General features: G+C 38.9%; 1 protein-coding gene across 2 annotated transcripts; it reads right to left on the bottom strand.

Annotated features, from left to right (window-relative positions):
* Nucleotides 1-508: 508 nt before the first annotated feature.
* MCM8 (minichromosome maintenance 8 homologous recombination repair factor) lies at nt 509-26,931 on the bottom strand. Of its 2 annotated transcripts, XM_060786088.2 has the most exons (19): nt 26,769-26,931; nt 23,845-24,008; nt 23,441-23,515; nt 22,730-22,812; nt 22,017-22,166; nt 19,970-20,073; nt 18,941-19,139; nt 18,054-18,139; nt 17,295-17,446; nt 14,919-15,117; nt 12,622-12,652; nt 11,144-11,284; nt 10,811-10,952; nt 8,745-8,940; nt 8,309-8,528; nt 5,860-6,069; nt 4,164-4,240; nt 2,603-2,792; nt 509-1,865 (listed from the first exon to the last, which is right to left on the bottom strand). In XM_060786088.2, the coding sequence occupies exons 2-19, from the start codon at nt 23,987-23,989 to the stop codon at nt 1,773-1,775; spliced, it is 2,493 nt and encodes an 830-aa protein (XP_060642071.2). In that variant the 5' UTR covers nt 23,990-24,008; nt 26,769-26,931; the 3' UTR covers nt 509-1,772. The 2 variants fall into 2 exon arrangements, with proteins under 2 accessions (XP_060642071.2, XP_060642079.2); XM_060786096.2 differs by lacking the exons at nt 23,441-23,515; nt 23,845-24,008; nt 26,769-26,931 and having other exon boundaries at nt 22,017-22,179; nt 22,730-22,789.

Here is a 26,931-nt window from a genome sequence, read left to right as displayed (position 1 = left end):
ATGGCCCTGGACCCAACTTAGCACACAGAACCCCCTATGACCAACAAAAAACCAGGAGGGCTTTGGGGAAAATTAACTTTGATTTATAGGAATTATAATTCACCTGGTGGAATTGGCCTTGGCATTTGTTAGTTGTAGGAACTGGGATTTATAGTTCATCTGCAATCAAAGAACACAGCAAACCCCATCTATGATGGACCTGGACCTAACTTGGCACACAGAACCTCCATGACCAACTGAACGTAATGGAGGTATTTGACGGGACTAACCCACCATGGTGGAAATTGTAATTCATCCTGCAGCTGGAGAGCATACTGAACCCCACCGATGATGCATCTAGAGCAGATTTGCCCCACATAACTAAGTATTGATGGAGTTTCAGGGGGTTGATCTGGCATGATGTGAGTTGTAGTACACCCACAATCTTTGCATTTTGTAAAATAAAAAAATGACTTCTAATAACAGGCAACGCCGAGTACCCAAGCTAGTATCATAATAAATGCCAGTCTTTTAACACATTAGACTTCTCTTTATTCATTACTGGTTTTAAATAATCCAATGTTGTACCCTTTTTAAGGCAGTTTTGCTTATTTAAGAACACTCAGAACCCCACTCATCATGCAAACAGTTTACCTTTGTAGTTTAAAAATGTAGTTGTTACAATATACCTGTAAATATATACACATTTCTTTTGTTCAAGCAATTTGTTACATTTTAGAGTTCAACAGGAACACTTAGAAACATTAAATATTGACATTTTGCATCCAAAAATATTATGGTTAATAATACTAATATTTACAGTATATTAAAATGTCTCTTTTCAGAGGAAAATAATTAAAGAATAGTTAAGAGTTCCACACTTTCTTCTTTGCTGCCACATGTAGCATGGTTTTCTTGCTCTTTCCTCTATACTGCTATATGTAAATTACTACAATAGCTGAATCAGCAAGCTATAGTTAGAAAAAGGGTAAGAATAATGCAGTCATCGAAATAATTGACTACAAAGCCCAGTAGTCACAGTCATTGGTAAGGAATGAAGCCTAACATGCAAAACCAATGTGATTTACACCCCTAACAAGAGGGAAATGAAAAAAAAGTATGAAGCTGAATTATCTGAATTCATACATTTGTTTCCTTCAATATAACCACTGAACTCCACCAAACATCTTGGATTAGTGCAGTTGCAATTGATGTTTTGGACTGTCATTGAATAGGGAAAGTAATTTACTTTTGGTGTGTTGTTGAAGGCTTTCACGGCCAGAATCACTGGGTTGCTGTGAGTTTGCCAGGCTTTATGACCATGTTCCAGAAGCATTCTCTCTATTCTCTCCTGATGTTCACCCACATCTATGGCAGGCATCCTCTGAGGATAGCTGCCATAGATGTGGGCAAAATGTCAAGAGAGACTGCTTCTGGAACATGGCCATAAAGTGCAGAAAACTCACAGCCACCTATTTGCTTTCTTATAGCGCCTTTTGAAGATGAAATAAAACACTAAGCCAGTCATCCATTTCATTTGTTGATGCCTTTAGCATTAGAAAATACCAATGGTAGCTGAAGCAGTTTTCTCCACTATGACAATACTGTGTCAATAATCGCTGTGCAGTTATTCTGCTTGCGCTATTACAGTAATAATACTGGTACAATTGGTTTTAAACAGGGCTTTGCATCAAAGACTTGGCTGGAATATATCAGTCATATTACCCTTTGTTGTTGATCTCTTCTGGTCCTGCTCCAATACATCTCTTCATTTTTCCATTTGTTAAATTCCTTCACATTGTCTGAAGCTGATATAATCTAGGACCTTTTTTTAAGAAATAGCCCTGATCATTTAAAGAGCTGATGAAATTTTCAAAATCAGTCACCTGTAAAATACAACAGAGGAATTACCTAAATAAAAGAAAAACTGTTCATGAAATATGTATTTAAAAATCCTTCCCTTTAAGAAGCTGGGAAATATTTAAAACTTCAAATATATCTAAAGAGAATAATTTTATCCCAATTTTCAGTGTACATGCAATAAAATACTACAGAAAGAAATCACCAAATTGCTAGATGTAGTATGGGCATTAGTCTGCCCAAAGAAGAAATGTCTTATAATACCATGTAACACAATTTCTGTTTCTGGGTTATAAATGTCATTTACTAATTGGTTCCATCATTAAAACATGGAAAAAAGTTTATTAAACTGCAAAAACTTTGTTTTTGCAAGACATTCCGTAGCACATTTTATTATAGTTTTTCAATAAATATAGAGTCTTAATCAATTCAAAATAGTTTGTGGCAGCTACAAAAACCAAGTTTCTGGCATATAACAACTACTTTCAAAGTAAGTACCACACAATTAAACAGGAAATAACACTTTCAAACCAGGAACAGATTTTTTTCACATTCTGTTACATAGTATAAGAAACAAGGTTTCATATTCAGGTGCAAAATGATGAATCAATACATTTCCAAATTGATAGGACAAAAGTCAAAGATGCAGCAATATGATTAAATTTTCAATTTCTAGAAGTAAAGTGCCTAAAGTTACTCAAGTAATGACACCAACAGCTAATTTCATCCTTCCCAAATATGTGTTGTTTTTAATTTGCCTTACTTTTATGTTTACTTCCTTTGCAATCTGCCGAAGCTGTTGAAACTCAAAGAGGTTGTTGTAGGTTCTTTCTGCAATGCCATGGAGGGCCGAAACAAATCTCTTTGCTTGTGACCTGTTGCTCATTCCTGAACCGTGTTGAGAGCGCTCAAAATCCAGCTTCCCAAACTCATCAGAATAAGTCCCCAGCATGCTTAAGGAAAGAAAATAGAAAATACAATCAATAACACTGAAAGGAAAACTGCAAACCAGGCAGGGGACTGTATTTCAAACATAATGCTTGTGGCACTTAGTCATACTGGTTTGAAGCCTCAGTTTTTAAAAACAAGACTGTGGTATGACCTCTGTAACAGAAAGAATGATATCTGCAGTTTCATAAAAGGGCATAGTAGCAGCTTTATACACAGCAGAGGCTAATGCGTAGCACAATAAGCTCTGTCTACAGCAGGAATGGAAAATACTGAAGACTAATTTTCAGCAACTATGGAATCCACAAGGATCAGGATGCAGTGACCATGTGGGAACCACATCTTGTCTTCAGTTGCTACTGACTATAATAATTGGCTTATTTGCATGAAAAAACACAGTGCCTAACTACCACTCCAAACCAGCATCTCTGATCTGCAAATGGGTCATGGAGCAGATAAGCACATTCATTCTTGTGGAAGAGACAGCTACACATACCTAACAAGTCCGGGTGTGGATCACGGAAGCAAATGTAAAAAACACCTGCTTTCAAAGAACTCCACATGCGTATTAGCACTCCACAAATTTTTGCCTTACTCTAGTTATGATTAATCAAGGAGAAATTGTGGCAATGCTTACAGCTCTTATGTGGCCCCCATGAGAGTCATACCCTGAATTGTCTTTAGAAATTGGAAATGGCCATAACCCCTGTAGATACAGGAATCATAGAGTTGGGCCATCCAGTCTACCTGCCAAGGAGCAAGAAAACTGCATTCAAAGCACCCCGAAAGATAGCCATCCAGCCTCCGCTTAAAAGCCTCCAAAGAAGGAGCCTTGCCACACTCCAGGTAAGAAAGTTCCACTGCTGAACAGCAATCCCAGTTAGGAAGTTCTTCCTCGTGTTCTGGTGTTCTCCATTCCTTTAGTCTGAAGCCATTGTTCCACTGTGTCCTAGTTGCCAGGGCAGCAGAAAACAAGCTTGCTCCCTCCTCCCTATGACTTCCCCTCACATATTTATACATGGCCATCATATCTCCTCTCAGCCTTCTCTTCTGCAGTGTCAAGGCAATGCCATCTTTATTAACCCAGTTGTTTCATTCCAAGACAACTATTTTCCACACCAGTAGTGATTCAGAAACTGTTTTGAATAAAAGGCAGCTCCTGGACCTAAAATAAGCAGGAGGGGCTCAAAAGATTGCAAAACTGGTCTCAGAGCTGTTATTGGATTTGTGGGGCATTTTGAGTTTTTAAAAATGTAAAAACAAATAAATGAAGGGGTAGGGGTGTCTGCAAAGAAAGCATCACAGGTTTAAAAATCATAGAGAGGAATATACACACTCCCAAGATCTCAAGTAATTGCAATCTAGAATACAATTACCTGTATTTCATTATTTCCACAACATCCTCAGCATCTTCTTTGGTAGCCTTTTCTCTTAATTCTAATCTCGATCGTGCCTTAAACGAAAAACAGAATTAAAGTGACAGTAATGTTATTTAACAACTAACTCGTTTTTCTTTCATTCTCACATGCATCTGTCTGACTCTGGACCTCATATCTTGACACCTCTCTGGTGGGAAAATGTCTTAAAACAGTCCAGTTGCATCACAAACTTTTTGCCTCTCTCCCAGTCTATTTTAGGTCTGTGGGACCTAAAGTGACTGGTAAGTTGGGAGGGACTTGAGGTAACACTAAGGGTTTTAAATATGGCTCATGAGCTGTACAGTTTTTGTTATTGTAAAACAGAGTTATCATATATACTCGAGTATCAGCTGAGGCACTTAATTTTACCACAAAAACTGGGAAAACTTACTGATTCAAGTATAAGATCAGGGTGAGAAATGCAGAGAAAAATAAAAATAGATACCAATAAAATTACATTAATTTGGGTAAGGTAAAGATTGTCCCCTGACATTAAGTCCAGTCGTGTCCGACTCTGGAAGATGGTGCTCATCTCCATTTCTAAGCTGAAGAGCCAGCAATGTCCATAGGCATCTCCAAGGTCATGTGGCTGCATGGAGCGCCATTACCTTCCTGTGATCTACTCACATTTGCATGTTTTTGAACTGCTAGGTTGGCAGAAGCTGGGGCTGACAGCAGAAGCTCACGCTGCTCCCCGGATTTGAACCTGCAACCTTTCGGTCAGCAAGCTCAGCAGCTCAGCGGTTTAACCCACTGTGCCACTGGGGCTCAATTAATTGGGGTATCAGTAGGTTAAATGTTTTTGAATATTTAATATTTTGAATATTAAAACTGCAATTTAAGATAAGACTGTCCAACCTATATACTCAAGTATAAGCTGATCCGAATATAAGTCAACCTGAATATAAGACAAAAAGGACCCTCACTCAAGTATAAGCTGGAGGGTGGGTCTGCCATTAAAAAGGGCTGAGAAACTTGTCTTATACTGAAGTATACATAGTACTCAACAACAGACTTCGGGAATCCTAGGGGTCTATGAGAGGTCACTAAAAGTTCCTAGATAGAGATCATGATTGGAAAGCTGTCTTCACTTTGTATGATAATAATTTTCAACCTGGATATTATTTCAAGGCTTCATCTGAAGGAAAAAAAGGACAAGAAAGGCTGCTCTAAACAATATAGATATATTCTACAATTTGAGCTTTGGAATATTTCATTCTGGTTACTGAATTTCATGAAATCAGTTGTTGTTTCTTTTAAAAGGTTCTGCCAATGCACTTGCTGAACTGTATTCATGAAATAATAATTGCTAAATTGAGTGCTAAAATGGTCTATGTATTATCTTGCTAATGACTGGAATGAAGGCATGAAGAATAGATGAAAGAAGCTATTCTTGAGTAACAAGTCATACTTTTTTACACAGAGACCATAAGGACTCAAAAAAAGACTTTTGAACTAAACAGAATAAATAGTGCTAGGTTAGGCATACCAAGTAATGCCTAACCTAGCACTAACGAGTTTTTAGAGCAACTTCATAGGATCTGTTTGCACTGTCTTTTCCACCGATCATGCCCAGATTAAAATCCATGAATTTCTCTGCAATCATTAATCATTGCCAAACTCCTGTCTAACAAATAAAATAGAAAAAAGATACCTCCGTAAGACGTATTAATGATTCTAGTTGCCGGGTGGTGATGGGGGTGCCATCTGCTCGTTGACTTTGCTGTCGGAGCTCAAGGTAGAATTGCTGGAGGACCTGAGCAGCTTCTGGGGAGAGCCTGGGCTGCACATACTGCCGGGCATAACCAACGTACTTTCTGAGCAGCTGGTGCGGAATGGGGTCAAAACTTTCTCCTGGAATGACCTAACAACAAAAGCATAGTTGAAGACTTTCAAGGCCAGAATCACTTGGATGTTGTGTGGTTTCCAGGGTGTATGACCATGTTCCACCAGCATTTTCTCCTGATGTTTCTCCTGTAGCTGGCTAGATCCTCTGAAGATGCCAGCCACAGATGCAGGTGAAACATCAGGGGAAAATGCTGCTAAAACATGGTCATACAGCTGAGAAACCACACAACACCCCAATAAAAGCAAAGTTTGGGTGTTAGAAGGTTTCATTTGGCTGACCTGCACAAGAAGACTATCAGATATGGGCTGCAGTAGTCACCATGTTAGAACTGAAAGTCCTAGGGTGAACTCTGATCACATTCACACTAATTCTCCTAACTCAGAGTTATTACATCCTTGTTGGCATCCATTCTTTTAACACTGAACAAAAAAACCTAAGAAGAACTACCATATATATTCAGGTATAAATTTAAAAACCCCTCTAAAAACTGAGTTGATTTATACACTGTTCCATGTAAGTACCCTTCTCTGATGTAATTCAAATTCAGGGTGTTTGTTTGTTTTTTGTTTTTTTGAATGATTGGATAGAAAAACAGCGGCTTCCTTGCTGTGGCGGAGAGAATAGAGGGGCTCGGTGTTTCTTTTGGGTCCTCCCAGGATGGACTAATCACCTTCCTTTGTGAGTTGTTCAGAGCAGTTTATACATGAGTAAGCAAGTGCAAAATCACTTTTCATGATCCTTTGCCAAGCTGCCTCCTGGTGATACTGCTACTGTTCCCTCCTTGACTAGCAAGGCCCTATGCTTACTCTCCTATTCCAGCTCCTTCTCTGGCTCTGGTGGCAGCGGAACATCCCTCTCCTCAAGCTCCAGGTGGCACAATGGCCTCTAGGGCCTTCACTGCCACGATTATGTTGTCCCGTAATGGCCAACCTTCAAGTTCACTGGAGCTATCACGCCACCTGAGAAGCAGAGAAGAGGAGCAGTCTACCAGAGCTAGAGAATGAGCTAAATCACAGGGCCCAAACAGCCAAGGAAGGAACAGTCACAGTGACAGTAACAGATGAGACAGGAGGCAGTCTGAGTAAAAGGGGGACGGGCTGGCTGGTGGTGACCTCCCCCTTGCTTACTCACAAGTAAATTGCCTCCTCCCTATTGTGAGCAGCTCAGATGGGGACTTAGTCCAAGCTGAGAAAAAAGCAGCTGTAAAAACATAAATCATATATAACGAATACTTAGCATTCTACCAAGCCATTTTTGAACATCTGGCCTAAAGGCAGAATATAATACACTTTATTTAATACACTTTATTTATAACCCGCCACCATCTCCCCAAAGGGGACTCGGGGCGGCTAACATGAGGCCAAACCCAAAATATTGCAGAATAATAAACACACAATAAAAAATACATCATAACAAAATATGAAATAACAAAATCAACAATATAGAACAGCATAGTTAAACCAGACACAGAGGGCGGGCCTATGCTTGAGGTATGAGATAAAATGTTAAAAAGTTTAAAAGTTGCTATCTGGTTACATGCATCAGGTAGACTTAAACAGAAGTGGTGCTTTCCGCAAATGACCCTTGACATATCCACAGGTCATATCAAAATCCGCAATATTGAATGCAAAATTTGCTGTCTGGTTACATGCATCAGGTAGACTTATACATGAGTGTGAATGGTAAACAACAAAGACAAAACAAAAAAGAACAAACAACACGCACAAGAGAACAGCAGATGGCAAAAAAAGGATATTTAATAGTTGGGCAGGGAAAACATATTGTGAAGAAGGAAAAGAAATAGAAAAATGACAACTGATGGAAAATAAAAGAAAGCTGATGATAAATAGGAAACTAAAGAGAGATTTATGATATCAAGATGTTTCAGAGTGATGCAAAAAAGCATCCCTTGTATGCAAATGCATTTTAAAAGCATGTAAAAATAAATAAATATCCACCTTGAATCTCATTTTGGGAGAAATGTGGGTGGCGGGGAGAGAAATCAATAAAGAAGAAACAGCAAAACAAATTTAGATGGTAACTCATTTTAGACTCCTCACACAAAATTAGCCATGAGAAATTATTAGGAGATATGGGGATCTCTGTGCTACATGCTAAGTCGCCCCTCTTCTGGATTTCTTTTTAGAATGAAAGAGAAATACTGCCAAAGCATATCCTTATCAAAGCACCCTCCATTAATTTTATGGTAATATGAGATAATATTGAGGGAAAAAACTTGAACATAACATGCTACCTTTAATCTCTCTGATAATGGTTTGTCTGAAACTACTTCAAGGAGTGATCTATTTGAATTCTGAGAGTTTGGGCGAGTCACCACAGCACTGCTGCATCCAGACTGTTTTCCACCTCTCATTGCCATCACGTGTTCAGAAAGCAAATGGTCGTGATCTTCATTTGGAATATCCAGAAGTATGAACACCAAGTCAAATCGGGACAAGAGAGCACTCCCCATTCTACATATGGGGAAAAACAGGACAGATATAATATTGGTGTGCATCCAAGAATTGAGCACAACAAATCTCTCTGCAAGCAAGGCATACCCGAAAGCACTTCACACACCAAATTTGGGGTTTTAAAGCTTTTAACATGCATTACAAAACAATGTAATTTCTTAATTAAAAATTCTCCACCCCTGCAAACTACACGACAGACATTTACTAGGAACTTACTTTAAATTCTCAGACACAGTTTTGGCTTTATTATAGTGTCCTCCAACGGGGTTTGCTGCAGCTATAATGGATGTCCTCGCCGGCAAGCTACAAACAATGCCAGCCTTAGCAAGACTGATACTCTGCTGCTCCATAGCTTCCAACAAGGCTTGGTGCTGGCTCCCCATCTTATCAAACTCATCTATTCCACAAATACCTAAAACAAATTTGCAAAAATGGAAAATGATTTGGCAGAGATGTCCCCCCAGTGCACTCACAATAAACAAATGAAAGGTGCCAAATGAAGGGTTTTTAGGAGGACATACGAAAGCAGACTTTTGAATTGGAACTGATAGGCACACAGCCATCCTGACTAATTAAAGCTGCCAGAGGAAGACTCGTCAACTGGATGGTGGAGGTTGTAAATAATAATGAATAATATTGCACTTTATTTATATTAATGTCTTTCTTTTAAAACAGATAGCAGAGAGAGCTCCTCTGAGAGCTTGTTGTAATGGTTTTTAGGGAGAAACAAATTATCTGGGATCTCGATCTGTGGCTCTTTTCTTGAGGAAAGGGGTTATGCCTATTAATCGCCTAAATCCATCTCCTAATCCAGTCAGCCCTTCACATTTGTGAGTTTCACTTGCAAATTTGAATATTTGTGGGTTTGATTAATATAATACACATTTATTTGCATTTCTCCCCTAGGGGACTCGGAGCGGATTACAGCATTTACATACATAGACAAACATTCAATACCTTTACAATCATATACAATGAGACACACAAACACAAACAAAGGCAGAAGCTTCTCCTTTCATTTCCGGCTTCTAGAAATGGTGCTCATCTCGGGCTTTGGGGAAATGCTTTCTCAATTTTCAAGCCGAGGAGCCTGCGTTCACCTCCTGGTCATGTGAGGCAGCAAGATTGCTTGGAGAGGCTCTTTGACTTTTTCTGTTGAAGCAGTACCTATTTATTTACTCATATTCTCATGTTTTTGAACTGCTAGGTTGGCAGGAGCTAGGACTAACAGTTCACCCTGTCCCGCAGATTTGAATTGCCAACCTTCAACAGTTCAACGGCACAAGGGTTTAACCCATTGTGCCACCACAGCACAAATCTGTTGTGCAGTGTGGCCTCTGCAGAAAGTGCTTCAGCTGTACTTCATAAAAAGAAAAATCAGCCTGTTTAGCAAGCCTTACAAATGCTAGTTTATTGTCAATAAATGTTTTATTGTATACCTATTTTATATAGCTATATATCCAGGATCACATAAAAATTTCTCCACTCAAAGGGGGTCTCGAATGAAAAGGTGTAAGAAGCCCTGATATACGAATCCCTAAACTGCTGCAAACCAGGATATCTGATAGATTCCTCCCATACAAGTCTGCCAGAAATCTGAGATCTTCAGAGGAAGCCCTATTGTGTGTCCCAATATCTCATGAGATCAGATTGGTGCATACATGTAACAGTGCTTTCTCTATAGTGGCACCTCAACAGTGGGAGTAGCCTTGGCCCATCTCTTTAAAACTCTCAACAGCCTAAACAGTGCATTCAGTGCTTGATAGTGCTGGTTTAAGTGTTTCAAAACCAAATATTGGTTTGTTTCAGATTGCTTTTAGGAGTTTTAAAAGAGCATTTTAATGTATTATAAAATGTTTTCTTCTCTGTATTATTTCAATTGGTTTTCATTTATTCATTATCCTGGAAGCCTTTGGGAGATGAAGGCTAACACAGAAATACTATAAATAAATATTCTTATCTCTGGCAATCAGAACATATTTTTATATTTTAAAAATGGCTTTAAAATCGCTTTGTTTTTTCAGAACCAAATAGTGCCCAGAATTTAACATTCAGCTGGAAAATTATCTAGAAAAACCTGTTCTAAATGACTTAAGTCAAAAAGTTCCATACACACACAACAATAGCCAACCCCTTATCTCTTAAACAAATATTTATATATGCTTATCAGTTTAAGAGTATGCTTCTGAAGGAGAACACTCTGTTCTGTGCCTATTTTTGCTACAATTAATAAGCGACCCTTAAATCTTCCTTATCCAGGTAAAAGTACATCAATATAGTACCTTGATCTCCAAGCACTAGGGCACCAGCTTCCAAAGAAAAATCACCAGATGAACTGTCTCTGGACAGAGTTACTGTCAGGCCTGATGTAGTAGTGGCATTGCCACATACATATACACCACGAGGTGCAATGTTGCACACAGCCTAATGAAACAACAGAAAAAACACACTAAAAATTTACCGTTCTACTAAAACAAACTAAAATGTCAAAGGAATTTTATATGACATTTTCTTATGTTGAAATTAATATATATCAAGTGCTGCAGTACACTTTAAAAATAACTTTGAAGTTCAGCAAAAAAAGACGTTTCCTGCATTATTAAATGAACCCATACTTGCAACATCTGGCTCTTGCCCAGTCCTGGATCTCCAACCACCAGGAGATGTGGGTCTCCTCGAATGGGAATCCTGTTCTTATCATCCACATACTTCTGACATCCTCCAAACAATGCCAGTACTAAACCAGCTTTCACGATCTGTAAAATGAAAGAGTGACATACAAAGGATTGGATTATGTCACAATGGCAGCATGTCATCCAGATTTCTTTGAAAGGAAGCCAGGAATCCTAGCTTTCAAGTAAAAGGATGAAAATACAAAGGGTAGGAAACAGGAAAGTAGATTCCACCTGAACATTAGGAAGAACTTCCTGACAGTAAGCAGTGGAACTCTCTGCCTCGGAGTCCAGTGGAATCTCCTTCCTTGAAGACTTTTAAACTGAGCCTGGATGGAAATCTGTCAGAGGTGCTTTGATTGTTCTTTTCCTGCATGGCAGGGGTTGGACTAGATAGCCCATGTAGTCACTTCCAACTTTATTATTCTAGGATTCTAAGGAAACAAAATGCTGAGGGCCTCACTGTTTTGCTTCCATGAAGTTAGTTTACAGAAGACAGAACAGCAATCTCCAAATTCCCTCCAAAATATTGACAAAATCTCTAAGACTAGCATAAAATCCAAAAAGCATCTTTCTCTCCCATTTCTTTCTCTCTCCCAACCCCCTTTGAAATAGTTAATAATGGCCAATATTAATTAGTACCCTGCAGATCATTATGCATTTTCATAATTGGCTTCAAAAAAGGCCTAGATCATACTGTATGAATAAACATTTTGCTTTTAATGTTAAGAAATCAAGCAAGGTCAGGGGAATACAAAAATAACAGAAGTCCAAATCCTACACAGTACTATTACACATCCCTTATTGCTGCTAACCAGTCAACCAGTCAACAGATATAATAAAGTTAATTCAGAAACAAAGCATTTCAAATGTATCTTTGTACTTTCTAGGGCTGGGCTTTAGAACAGCAGGTTAACCAATATTTGCAGTAAAGCTTGCCCAACGAAAGGTTAACAGTTTGAATCCTGGGTTGGGGTGAGCTCCTGGCCTTTAGCCCAGCTTCTGTCTACCTAGCAGTTCAAAAGCAAATGTGAGTAGATGAATAGGGGTGGTATTTAAGGCACCCATAAGGAAATGTCAGAAAAATGCTGGCAATTCGATCAAGGAGGAAATTTACGAACAAAGCTCTTTGGCAGGGAAGATGGAGCGACAGCATCCCCCCACTCCCACGGCAGGAACCGAGTACAAGCCTCCAATATGCCGAAGATGGGAAAAGCCTATATATAGCTCTATCTATGTACAGTTGTCTGTCTTGTCAGTGTATAACGGCATTGAATGTCTGCCATATATGTGTTCTGTGATCCGCCCTGAGTCCCCTTTGGGGTGAGAAGGGCGGAATATAAATACTATTAATAAATAAATAAATTTGCCAGAAAAGCATTTCAAACACAGGTTTCAGTTTCTCTCTGGGATGTCCTTACCTCATGACCATAGATTGTTGGACAGAGAGAGCTAATGAAAGAAAAATATTGAAATACAATGTTAATCCTTAGTTTTTGCTCAAGTAATGCACATTCTGTACTATTAAACTGAAATTTGAAGCCTATGTGCCATGAAATACTCCCCACAGAATCCTAGTCTGGTTTTTTTCATTTCACACTTGCTCATTATCATTATTATATTTATACCCTGTTTTTATCTCTTGATCAAGACTCACAGCATTACATTTAATTTAAAATGCATAGCATACAAATATTAAAATAACAACAACAATTCTACTACCACTACTATATACATCTATAGTCCACCTTTCTTCTCCCAGTAATAAGACACAAGGTACCTAACAACATGCTTATAATCAACACAGTTTAAAAAATTATGCAGCACTTTGATAAAGGAAGTATATAAAAAGCTATTTTAAAGCAATTAAACAACGTGTAAAGTTATAACATTAAATATAAAAGACATTAAAACTAATTAAAAGACTATACAAACCATAAAACTGCACAGGAGATCACTGAAAGCCCAAATAAGAAAATGATATTTACAAAATAATACTGATTTCTTTTTAGATGCTAAACTTTATCTGCATTGCCTCCTTGTTTCCTTTTAAGGAATGATTAAGGCTTGCTCATAGCTCTGCTCATAATCTTGATTGCAAAAATAAAGTTAGAAGAACTACAGGTCACATAACTATTACTCCCTTATTGAAAATATCAACATGTAATTTCTAAATACCAGTAATCCAAAGCCATAAAACACAACTAGCACCATAGACCTGACAAAGTTAAAGACTTTCAATTTAAAATATTAAATGACTTCCACTGAGATCTGTAAGTGAACAATTTTTGTTGGCGTTAACTGTTTAACAGTAAGCTGGATTTATGGACATTTATAGCGATATATTAGTGGCACAACGATGACTTAATCTTGTTATCCTTCCTATGGCAGTATTAGATGTCTAGAGCTAATTCATACTGTCAATTTGACAATAGTTTGGATTCCAAGGATCACAGAATGGACATTTTTAATTTTGGCTCAAAACCTAGCGCAATCCGTTTGTTATCCTTCACTTGGTGCTCACCCATCCCCTCCCAGGTAAGGGAAATAGAAAACATATTGTTCTAATTCAGTATTCCAGGTGAAACTGGGGTCACAAGTAAGATTTAAAAGGAAAACCCTTCAAAACAAAAGTCTGTTCTTGTGCTCTTGCATCTGCAAATACCGCAGCTATGGCTAAGATGGCACTGCCTACAGTCTTTGTGAAGTCATAAAAGGCAAGGATGACATCCTACCCTACCCCTTGAGGGTTTCCTAGGAGACCAGGTGCCATTCAAGTAGCACAAAAGGGGCATGATTCCTGCCTAGGATCGATCTGTATACAGCCCCCAGCCTTAGTTTGAGGACACCTGGTCTAAGAAAACAAGCTATTTTTCAACCAACTTAGAGAAGCTCCATTTCTGATGTAAGTGATCTACTTTAAAGTTTTTTTGAGGTCACTTTTACCATCCATTATGAATAGCCAATGTGGATGAGAAGGGTCAGTCTGACAAAGGAATTCATGAAGGCTATTTTTTAAGGACAGAAAATACTCTGTTGTGAGCATCAAGAAAATGTTCTCTAGGGGGCACTGCTGACATGTTACTACAACCTCTCACATTTATTATCTGCTTAAACTCTATACATCTTAAGAATTACAGTGGTTGCTTTTTATTCTTTCCTTGTGAAACTTTCTAAGTCTGTGCAAGGAAGAAAAGATGAATCTGATACTAAGATTTATCATTACCAAAAGGCAAGAGAGATGGGGATAGAGGCATCTTAACATAAAATTGAAAAGAAAGGATTCACTTGTGGTGGAGATAAATAGCATTTGCAGGACACAACAAAAAAAGGTCTACAAATGTCTTTGTTTTTATTTAGAGGCAGAACACACAATGAAATGTGTCAAGCTTTAAATGTGGGTTCAACGCAATTTTGAACACATTCTACCAGAAAGTTCAGGTACTGTATGTATTGTGATGCTTCCACATTTCATACAGAAAACTCCCCTTTAATCACACTTTGAGGCATGCAAAGAACTTACATGTATATCTAATAATGTACTTGGGTTTAGGATTCAATCACAATTGATTACATCACTAACGTGGCCCTGCTTTTAAAACCAATTAACAATTTGGATTTTTTTTCCTCTCAGGAGCAATTTGAGAAACTGCAAGCCACTTCTGGATTAATAATGTAGGATGCTGAAACCCATATGCAAGAAGAAGAAAAACCATACTTGACAATGAGCTTGAACAAGTCCTCTTCAGCTTGTATCTCCTGGACTGCATACAGATCTTTAAGCGAAAATTCCATGCAGGATTGATTATTTATGCCATGCTCATAGTTCTTGGCCTTCTGTCCTTTGGTATTACTGATAGAGTTTGCTTCGATGTACAACAAGAAGACACATTTATCATTTTTATTTCTAGATGCACCTGTTAAATGAACAAAACAGGCAATATGATAATGTCTCTATATGGTGATATAATTTACATGGATTAGGGTAAATGTGAATTTAATTTTAAATATTGGTCAAATATATAACATGGGTTTTTTTAAAAAAAAAACACAACCAGATTATTCATCTCTAAGGAGTAAAGTTAAACTTTTAAAATTAATGTGCTTATTTTTAAAGATACATACTGTATTTCATCATATTTTCATCATATAAGTCACCCCCTCTTTTTTTTGGGGGGGGGGGATGTTATTCCAGTTATGGGGCTTCACTTGACTAGCGGGACTTTTTCCACTGCTTAATAGATGCCCTTTTTTCAGTAAAAAAACAAAAAGATTAAAAATGAGACCATTATGCGGTAAAATACAGTACTCCATACTACTTGCATCAGTGTAGGAAATGGTACATAGTAGCTTGTTCACATTGGATAAATAGACCGCCAATGTGGTATAGAAGTTTGAGCACTGAACTATGACACTGAAGGACCCCCAATTTAGCCAAGGAAACCCGATGGATATTGTAGCAAGGCACACACTCTCAGCATCAGAGAAGGCAAAGCAAACCTGCTCTGAAAACTCTTGCCATAGAGCCCTGTGGTGGAACTGTATAAATCCAAGCTCCTTTTGTTAGGCGGCCTCACCCACAGTTTTAGAATAATAATAATAATAATAATAATCATCATCATCATCATCTTTATTTATACCCCGCCACCATCTCCCCGCTGGGGACTCGGGGCGGCTTACATGAGGCCAAGCCCAGACAACAAATTACAGCAGAATAAAACTGAAAACGCGAACAATAAACAACAACATCATAATTACATAACACATATGAATACACAACAATATAAAATTACAATAAACGCAATCACGATGACACTTTTCTATTAGTTTTACGAATGTGGAACTGTGTAGGGACACACAGGTTGAGAACCACTGTTCCATATGTTGTTGAAGTGTAACTCCAAACTGCAACTCCCCACCATTGATTATGTTGACTAAGGCTGCTGGGATTTGTAGGGCAACAACATCTCAAGGGTTGCATGAACCCTCTATCTCAGTGGTTCTCAACCTGTAGCTCCCCAGGAATTTTGGCCTACAACTCTCAGAAATCCCAACCAGTTTACCAGCTGTTAGGATTTCTGGGAGTTGAAGGCCAAAACATTTGGGCAGGCACAGATTGAGAACCATTGATCCATCTGAGCAGATCTAGCTTTTACTTGAGGGAATAACCCTGCGTCTTAAATGGACTGTGAGCGGAGACTTATCATTGACTGTGCAGGCAATAAAATAAAATAAAACCTCACACATAGAAATTAGTAACTGCTTCAGCTATTTCTGCACTAAACAATAATCACAGATATATTTATTTATTTATTTATTTATTTATTTACTTTACTTGTATACCGCAGTTTCTCAGCCTAACCGGCGACTCAACGCGGTTTACAACAAGGGTAAAATCAATCACAATATACAATTCAAAACACAAAAGCACAATATACAGTATTACACAACAATAACAACACAATGCTTCTCATCACTAGAGTCATGATCCAAATTCGTCGTCCATATTTCCATTCCTGTAATCGTCACATTCAATGCACTGATTAACCAAATGCCTGTTCGAACATCCAAGTTTTTAATCTTCTTCGGAACACCATTAGTGAGGGGGCTGATCTTACCTCCATGGGAAGGGCGTTCCACAGCCGAGGGGCCACCACAGAAAAGGCCCTGTCTCTCGTCCCCGCCAGCCGCACCTGTGAAGCAGGCGGGATAGAAAGCAGGGCCTCCCCAGAAGATCTCAGGGTCCTGGAGGACTGATAGACAGAGATCGGCAGCCAGTGGAGCTGGCGCAGCAGAGGAGTGGTATGCTCCCTGCGCTCCGCTCCTGTTAGTATCATGGCTGCCGAACGTTGGACTAGTTGGAGCTTCCGAGCCGTCTTCAAAGGCAACCCCACGTAGAGAGCATTGCAGTAGTCTAAACGGGATGTAACCAGAGCGTGGACTACCGTGGCCAAGATATAGTAATAGATGTTACTATGTTTTAGGCTGGTATCTTGTACCAGCATCTTTAACAGTTTGGTTTAAGTAGCCCCCCAAAAGAAACAACAGTTGCAAAAATATGAGCCTTGAAGAACTATGAATAGATATCCCGCACCTTCTTCCGTGTTGGCTACTTTGACAATTCCTGCAACGGTAATCACATCGCCTGGGACGCAGCTGTCCACTAGATCCTGAGTCAGCTCACATTCAATAGTGCGAGGAATTCTACCAGCCTCTCGTTGATCATCTGACATGAGCTCTTGAATCCTAGAACATACAGTATAATACTTTCATTTTCACAACACAACAATAATCAACATTTATATTCTTTGTCTGTTACCTCCTCTATCCCAATTCCATGCCTAACAGCATATTTTTAAAATTGCTATATACACTTGAAATGAAATACATCTTAAAAAATACACATAGAAAACTACACTTTAAAGTAACAAACAAACAAACATAAGAAACAGCACAAAATACACTATTAAAATGTATATGAAAAAAGAATGCATAAAGAATGTCAGTTCCAGCTATATTTGCTGTGGTTATGTAGTACAATGGTTCGATCGTATCCATGGGTTTAGATTCAAGAACCTGCCACAAGTAATAAATTCATTATTGTTGATTTATGGAACGAGGAGGAAAAGTACATGGAATTTATGAATGGGAAATATTTTCTTTCAATACAACTTCAGATTAAAAACTTCATCTTTTAAAAAGACATTACAGTTTAAAGATGTAGTGATTTAAAAAAATCAGGAAAAATCTGTGTTTTTATTTAAGGCAAAGATTACCGTATCTGAAAAAAAATCTTAAAATACTCATGAAATATATTCAAGATTTTAAAGAAGATGACACTAAAAGTACTTACTTAATAGACTGCCAATCCACTGTAACGGTATAAGGAGAACCTCTATCTGCAGTGAATGATCGTCCATGGCATTCAGGGAGAGGACACTGAAAAAAACCTCCACATATTAAAATTTAGCAGAAAAATAAATCCATATTGCAGCATCTGAGTTCCCACAAAACTGTGTTGTTGAAGGTTTTCATGGCCGGAATCACTGGGTTGCTGTGAGTTTTCTGGGCTGTATGACCATGTTTCAGATGCACTCTCTCTTGACATTTTGCCCACATCTATGGCAGGCATCCTCGGGTTGTAAGATCTGTTGGAAACTAGAAAAGTGGGGTTTATAAATCTGTGGAACGTCCAGGGTGGGGGAAAGGCCTCTTGCATGTTAGAGACAAGTGTGAATGTTGTAATTGGCCGCCTTGATAAGCATATATTGGCCTTGCAGCTTCAAAGCCTGGCTGCTTCCTGCCTGGGGGATCCTTTGTTGGGAGGTGTTTGCTGGCCCTGAGTGTTTCCTGTATGGAATTCTCCTGAGTGTTGTTCTTTATTTACTTGTCCTGATTTTGGAGTTTTTTAAAATACTGGTAGCCAGTTCATTTTGAACGTCAGGAAAGAATGGTTCTGGAATGTGGTCATACAGCTTGGAAAACTCACAACAATCTAACAAAACTGTTTGCATGAATGTTTCCTTCCCTTCAAACATTTTTTTTTCATATCAATATTTTTTTATCATCATTCAGTAAAATATCAAAAAGTTTATGAACTAGAAGGCACAATAAGTTTGTTTCAGAAGTCTAACCTTCTTTACCTAATATCCCAGTCTGCTTCAAAACTTACTAGCATTGTTTAAAGTCTGTCTAATAATTTTAAAAATGGCTTCAAAAAGACTTAAAATGATGTGTTACCTTTGTAGGGAGAGTATACTTTCCATCTGGCAGAGGAAAGCTTTGAGTATTTCCACAGGTGCTGCATATAAATGCCATCTTGGTACAAATGGGCTTGATATTACTGACACGAACAACCGTCCCACGCAAAGCGATATATTTTCCATAGCAATTAGCTCGAATATTCTTAAGTTGCGTAAGCGGGTCATAGTTGTACACTCTAAAAATCATCACCATAAAAAACAAAAATCAGGTATAGTCTATTATTCTATGTTCCTCGTTCAGAGAAATCAGTAATTGTAAAACAAGGATGAGAAATACGAGATCATCCAAATATTGGAAACTCCAATTAGCCCTAGACAGCATAGCCAATAACAGGAAAGGCTCATTTGCAATCGAACAGCATTTAGAGGGGCATGGAGCTCTAGGTAAAGGTAAAGGTTTCCTCTTGACATTAAGTCTAGTCAAGCCAAACTCTGGGGGGATGTGCTTACATACATATATATGCAAGTATATATATGTGCATGCATTACTGGTAAAGGTAAAGGTTTCCCCTTGACATTAAGTCTAGTACTGTCTGATTTTGGGGGGGGGGGGTGGGGGGCTGCTCATCTCCATTTCTAAGCTGAAGAGCCAGCATTGTCCATAGTCACCTCCTCATATGGCTGTCATGACTGAATTGAGCGCCGTTACCTTCCCGTTGAAGCGGTACCTATTGATGTACTCACATTTACATGTTTTCAAACTGCTAGGTTGGCAGAACCTAGGGAAAACAATGGATCTGAACTGCCAACCTTCCGGTCAGCAAGTTCTGCAGCCAGTTTAACCTGCTTTGCCACCCCTAGTCCTGTGCAAAAACCCACTTGTGCTATGCATATTACTTGAGACTTTCTTCTGAGTAAACATACATAGATAGGCTGGACCTCTATAGAAGTGGGGATCAATAAGACTTTAAGGAAATCATCACAAACTTCCATCATTGATTTCTATGGGACTTGAACATAAATTCGATTTTCAGTCTTGAAAGAAAACATTTGAAATAATAGCTACCTTGCATTAATATAAGGTACATTTATTATAGGCTCTTCATCAATGGGCAGCCCTTCTTCCTTCTGGAGTTCTGCTGCATGCTTTTCAAGATCTTTGCTTAACACCTAGAGAATAATAAATAGAGGCAAATGTATGCCCAAGAAAATCTCCACAATTCATCATTTATGTAAGAATAAATAGTGTTGCCTTTAGAAATTAAAGTCTGCATACTATTGAGAGTCCCATCTATAGCAGACTTGGGGTGCATCTACAATGAGCAATCAATGCAGTTTGACACCACTTTAACTACCCTGGTTCAATGCTATGGAATCCCGGGAGGTGTAGTTTTGTCAAGGTTTTTTATCATTCTCTGCCAAAGAGTGCTGGTTACTCCAAAATTAGAAAACATTTCCTAATTGTGACACTTTGCATGATGTCACAATGAGACTTCTGTTCCTTTAAGAGTTTTGTTTAAGTCAAGTAAGTTTATTTACCAGCTTTCATTGTTAAATATACATAGAACTGAATTACAACAAACAGTTCTCTCTTGCACATGTAAAGTTAAACATGGTCCCAGCGGGGTTGAAGGACGTGAAGTGGGTGACCATGGTGTCCGCCTGCAGGAAAGACAAAAGAAGGGAAGGGGTGTCGTGGCTCAGCAAATGGCAGGGGATTTTTCTGATGTTTCAGAGGATGAGGGAATTGATGGGTTTCAAAGTGAAGCGTCTGCTAGTGGCCAGAGAGAATGGCAGGCCGAGGATGCCGATGCTTGGCATTCCTGTGCTCGTTCCCAGGCAATAGAAAGTGAAGATTTCAGTTCCCTTGTGAAACAACTTTCGACCGATGGGGAGTTTTTCTGAGAAGCCAGATTAAGTCTGAGAAGGGAGGGAGTGAAAAATAGACTAATTAGACATTCTAAGAGAATCCATGAGAAGTCCTTGAAGCCCAGGTGCATTTGGCATGATCTCATGGCTTTTTGGTCAGGCTTAAATTAAGGGGAGTTTACTCTGTGCTTTTCAGAGGAGACAATCATGCCATAAGAATGGCTTTCCTGTCTTGGTTCCCAAGTTCATGATTCAAGATTCCTGTTTTTGCCTATGCTCCTTGAATGATTTGCATTGGAAAAAGTTCCTTTCAGGCTTATGGATTTATGTTTGAGTTTTTATTTTGAACCCATCTGATGGAGTTATAATGAAATTGGTCTATTTTTTGTGTATGTTTTAGCAGGTTTTTATGTTTTATGACGTTTATTTTAATTTGTCTGTATGGTTTTCCTTTCTGGAAATTGAATGTTTTGCCTTATATGTTGGAAACTGCCTTGAGTCCCTTTGGAGAGATAGGGCGGTATACAAATAAAAATTTATTAAGACCTTCAAAACTTAAATAGAGGCCACTCCCTAAAATTCTCTTAGCTTCTTGCTCCTTCGAAATGCCATTCAAGTTACAATGCTAGTTCAGTGCTATCTTCCACTGAACTCAGTTAAGACCTATTCCCAAATAGTATCTACTTCTTCACACTAGACAATGAATGCACTTTAAATTCGGTTTCAGCCTCCTGCAGAATTATGGGGTTTGTAGTTTAGTAAGTCTGTTAAAGGCCCCTCCCTAAACTACAAAGCCCAGAATTCTGCAGGAGGCAGAAACCAGATTTAAAATGGATTCATTCTCTAGTATGATGAGGTACATAAGGTAAGTTTATCTTGTCAAGCACTACTACAGAAAATGTGCATGTTCTTTTCTCTTGTCTCGTTCACTTTTTTCCTCAGGCAAGTACCCAATCAGAAAAGACAAGACAACCATATAGAGAAATCTTCCCAATTCTGTTCTAATGCATACACATTTGATTTCTCGGGTTTTCTTTAAAAAGTGACAAGAACAGATTCACAGTTCCATCTTGATTTACTTGGGAGAAAGTCATGTTGAAGCCAGTAGAATGTATTTCCAGAGTATCACAGACAGTTTAGAAGCATGGATTGTATCTTTAATTCCAACCCCAGATAATACTCATCTTCCATAAATTATTTCATACTTGGAATTCTATTAATTGCAATCCGTTTAACATTTTTACCTGATGTATGGCTAGGCCCATGCAATCCAGTATTTTCTGTGGCATATCCCTTAATTCAGCAGCAATATCAGGTATTGATTCCAATACTTCTTTATCATGTATCAGCTCTTTATAATCCACAAGAATGCTTCCTTTTCTTTCTATTTCATCCTGTAAAATGAAACTGTGTAAAAAATGATTGGTCACAGCATTTCAGAAGCCTTTATCCCACTTGTACTTATTGCATTAAGCATTATGGGAAAAATAATTTCACTCCACTGCAGTATACAAAAATATGGAAAACATCATTTAAAGATGTTTGAATACATAGAAACATGTAATGTTTTAGAAATTGTTCTATTTTTTTAAAGCCTTTATAAAATGGTGTAATTGCCTCATAATGCATATGGTTTGGCTCATGTATTTGAGCCATCTGAACAGATTAAATTAATTCCTTTAACCAGGCAGAAATCTTTCGCTTATGCACTCCCCTTTTCCACTTGTGAAATGCTGTGATCAGCATGAGACTAAATGAAGGCTAACACAAAATATGTAAATGGCCACTGCCATTTCTTTGCCCAAGTATTCAAAAAAGCCAGAGGTAATGCTGCACTGGTTGTCAAGCTAGCCTCAGAAAACAAAAGTATCTACAGTAGGATACCATTTTAAAAGTCTTAAAACGGCAGGCTGAGAGAAAGAGGAACTTGGGTGGGAAAGATCACAGAAAGCCTTACCTTATCATAAAGCTCTATTCGAGACATAAAAAACTTTTCAAGTGCTTCAGTCTTCTGAACAAAGGGGGAGTTGTCATCATAAACTGAATTGGGACAATTTCCACAAATTAACACATGTATTTAAAAATGTATGTCTTTTATTTGATTTTGAAAGCATGCATGTTTAAGTGAAGGGATATAAACCAAATCTGTTATTTAGGAAAATATATCCCTTTTTAAAGCCCCCAAACAGTATTTTTCAGCAGCATTAAAATCATTTCTTTAGGACTTAAAATATAATCCAGAAATCTCCTTTATTAGCAACTGTATTTCCTCAACAAAGTACATCATCATCCAAAAAATTAGATGTTTTCAATAACATTTTCGACAATACATTGTTTTCAAATAGTTGCACTTGGTATTAAAATTATTGTATAAAAACACAAAGTAGATTTTTTTAAAAACCAATTAATCAAATGACAAAAATAAATTTGAATAAAATGTCCAAAGTGTATTTATATAATCTGCCTCAGGTGGGACGGCTGAGATGTGGTAAAAAAGAGACAATGCACCTTTCCCCAGCTTCAAAAATAGAAAGAAGGGGAAAAATATTAGCAAGTGTTTTATAAATCCACAGTACAGAGTGCTTACTTTTATCATGACTCAAACTGAAGAAGACAACTAAAGTATTTTCCACTTCTTTTTAGCTATCTAGCAGGCAGGAAAGCTCACCTTCCGAGAAATACAGTTTCCAGCCTCTATAAGGAATAACTTGATCCAATGTTGTCTGAATGAGCTGAGGTTGAGCTGAAAATTATCCCCAAGAACAAAATTAGTGAAGTAACAGTTGTTTAAAAATGCCTAGTTTCAAGAGGAAAAGGTTACATAGTTACACTTAATTCCAAAACAGTAATAAAACTAACTGTCAGTGAAACACAGAGGGGATTTCATTAGAATTCCCCTCATTAACAGTCTATATTTCTTCACAGTGTCCCAACCACAGTATTCAACCGTTATACATTATACTAGCAGATAACACTTTTTTCGTCTTCATGTCATCTTAAAGGTAGTCCTTTAATAATCAGGTCTCAACAGCAAACGACAATAAAACAAGTCAGCCTATGCAATTAACATACCAGACACCGGCTTTGAAGCAGCATTTTTCCAATCTCCTTTCTGTCCACGTCCTTTTCCTCTTCCTGGCCATCCTCCTCTTCCTCTCCACTTCTGAAACCCGCTTCCTCCTCGTCCAGAACCCTTCCCACTGGTTTCACCACTCATCTCTGCACTCTCAATGGATCTGTAGGTACAATTAAAATAATGGGCAATCCTTCCAATCTCTAACCATTCTCTCTTTTAAACAACACTTTTAAACAGCACTGGGATTGTGGCGCAGCTGGCTGAGTGTCAGCTGCATTAAGATCACTCTGACCAAAAGGTCATGAGTTCGAAGCCAGCCCGGGTTGGAGTGGGCTTCCAACCAATTGTGTAGCCTGTTGTCGACCTTTGCAACCCGAAAGACAGTTGCATCTGTCAAGTAGGAAAATTAGGTACCACCTTGTGTGGGGAGGTTAAATTAACTGATTTATGAGGCCATAAAAAAGATTCCAGCAAAAGCATGCGGGGAATGCAGAAGTACTTCATTAGATGAAAGCGACAGCTCCCCTGGCGGCCAGAAAAAGTTAAATAGCCTCTGTGTATGTCTGTATATGTTGTATGTCAAAATTGGCATTGAATGTTTGCCATATATGAATACACTGTAATCCGCCCCGAGTCCCCTGCGGAGTGAGAAGGGCGGAATATAAACACTGCAAATAAATAAATAAATAAATAAATTTCCAAAAGAAATGTCAACACCACCCTATTCCATTTAGAATGCCATGTACACATCATGACACTATAATTTAAGACAGATGTGAACAAGCTGTAATGAGAATGACCAAGATAGTGAAGGGTATGCCTCAACTGTTCCCTATCAGGAACAGTTGAGGCAGATGGGTATACTTGAAAAGATTGAAAGTGATATGATTGTCATCTTCAGATATCTGAAAAGATGTGGAAGATAGCGCAGGCTTGCTCTTAGCCCCTTCAGAGAAAGGGTCTGATGCAATGGATTCAAGTTACAAGAAAAGGGATTCCAACTCAACAAGTCAAGTCAACTTTATTTATATCCCATCCCATCTCCCCTTGGGGACTTGGAGCAGCTTACAACATAAACGGCAGCCATTCAATGCCATTCAGTACACATTAAAAATACAAATACATAATAAATTAAATGCAAATAATTAAAACAAAATTTTATCGTAACTAAACATGAAAACAAGTCAATAAAACACACATGACAACAGGGTTAAAACCACGACTGTCATTACCAGTACAACCAGAGATATGTCGGTATGCCATTGGAAGATGGGACTCCCAGGTCGGAAGATGGCCAAAATGCTAACAACAAGGCAGCAGGAGACGACGGGATCCCAGCTGAACTGTTTAAAATCTTAAAAGATGATGCTGTCAAGGTGATGCATGCCATATGCCAGCAAATATGGAAAAGACAAGAATGGCCATCAGACTGGAAAAAATCAACTTATATCCCCATACCAAAAAAAGGAAATGCGAAAGACTGCTCAAACTTCCGTACAGTGGCCCTTATTTCTCATGCCAGTAAGGTAATGCTCAAGATCCTGCAAGGAAGACTCCAGCAATACATGGAGCGAGAGCTGCCAGACGTTCAAACTGGGTTTAGAAAAGGCAGAGGAATGAGAGACCAGATTGCCAATATCCGCTGGATAATGGAGAAAGGCAGAGAGTTTCAGAAAAACATCTATTTCTGCTTCATTGACTACTCTAAAGCCTTTGACTGTGTGGATCATAATAAACTGTGGCAAGTTCTTGGTGGGATGGGCATACCAAGCCACCCTGTCTCTCTCCTGAGGAATCTGTACAAGGACCAAACAGCAACAGTCAGAACTGATCACGGAACAACAGACTGGTTCAAGATTGGGAAAGGCGTACGGCAGAGTTGCATACTCTCACCCAACCTTTTTAACTTGTATGCAGAACACATCATGCGATGTGCGGGGCTTGATGAATGCAAAGCTGGGGTGAAAATTGCTGGAAGAAACATTAACAACCTCAGATATGCAGATGACACCACCCTGATGGCCGAAAGCGAGGAGGAGCTGAGGAGCCTTCTAATCAAGGTGAAAGAAGAAAGCGCAAAAGCCGGGTTGCAGCTAAACATCAAAAAAACCAAGATTATGGCAACAAGAATGATTGACAACTGGAAAATAGAGGGAGAAAATGTGGAGGCTCTGACAGACTTTGTATTTCTAGGTGCAAAGATGACTGCAGATGCAGACTGTGGCCAGGAAATCAGAAGATGCTTACTTCTTGGGAGGAGAGCAATGTCCAATCTCGATAAAATAGTAACGAGTAGTGACATCACACTGGCAACAAAGATCCGCATAGTCAAAGCCATGGTCTTCCCTGTAGTAACCTACGGATGTGAGAGCTGGACCTTAGGGAAGGCTGAGCGAAGGAAGATCGATGCTTTTGAGCTGTGGTGTTGGAGGAAAGTTCTGAGAGTGCCTTGGACTGCGAGAAGATCCAACCAGTCCATCCTCCAGGAAATAAAGCCCGACTGCTCACTGGAGGGAAGGATACTAGAGACAAAGTTGAAGTACTTTGGCCACATCATGAGGAGACAGCAGAGCCTAGAGAAGACAATTATGCTGGGGAAAGTGGAAGGCAAAAGGAAGAGGGGCCGACCAAGGGCAAGATGGATGGATGGCATCCTTGAAGTGACTGGACTGACCTTGAAGGAGCTGGGGGTGGTGACGGCCGACAGGGAGCTCTGGCGTGGGCTGGTCCATGAGGTCACGAAGAGTCGGAGGCGACTGAACGAATGAACAACAACAACAACCATTGACAGTAGACAGGATATTTCTCGCCTTTTACATGGAAGGCTGATATTAGTCAGTACTTTTCTACGTACTGATTGGTAGAGGACAAGCACGCTAGGCCTGCAAGTCTGCCCTTGCCCTTCGATTGATCAACTCACCAGCAATGATTAGCCAACGACCAGATCAGCTATCGCTTCCCTCAGTTCTCCTTCTGTTTTCATTTTGGCGCCGTATTGCCCCGTCTCCTTCCGCATCCGGCTCCCAGAACCAATCAGCAGAGGGGGCGCGCTCCCCTGATGCCATGGTTACAGCTGGGCGGCC

Source organism: Anolis sagrei, chromosome 1 (assembly GCF_037176765.1).
Source record: "Anolis sagrei isolate rAnoSag1 chromosome 1, rAnoSag1.mat, whole genome shotgun sequence".
Taxonomy (NCBI): Eukaryota; Metazoa; Chordata; class Lepidosauria; order Squamata; family Dactyloidae; genus Anolis; species Anolis sagrei.
This window is presented reverse-complemented; position numbering and strand designations above follow the sequence as displayed.

What these genes read in the sequence shown, in the direction of transcription:
- MCM8 (XM_060786088.2), bottom strand. Translation starts at nt 23,989, where the DNA reads ATGAGTGGTGAAACCAGTGGGAAGGGTTCTGGACGAGGAGGAAGCGGG. An exon ending in GAATAGAGCTTTATGATAAG is followed by an intron (nt 22,167 to 22,729) that starts GTAAGGCTTTCT and finishes TTCATTTTACAG; the next exon opens with GATGAAATAGAAAGAAAAGG. An exon ending in GCAAGAGCCAGATGTTGCAA is followed by an intron (nt 10,953 to 11,143) that starts GTATGGGTTCAT and finishes TTGTTTCATTAG; the next exon opens with GCTGTGTGCAACATTGCACC.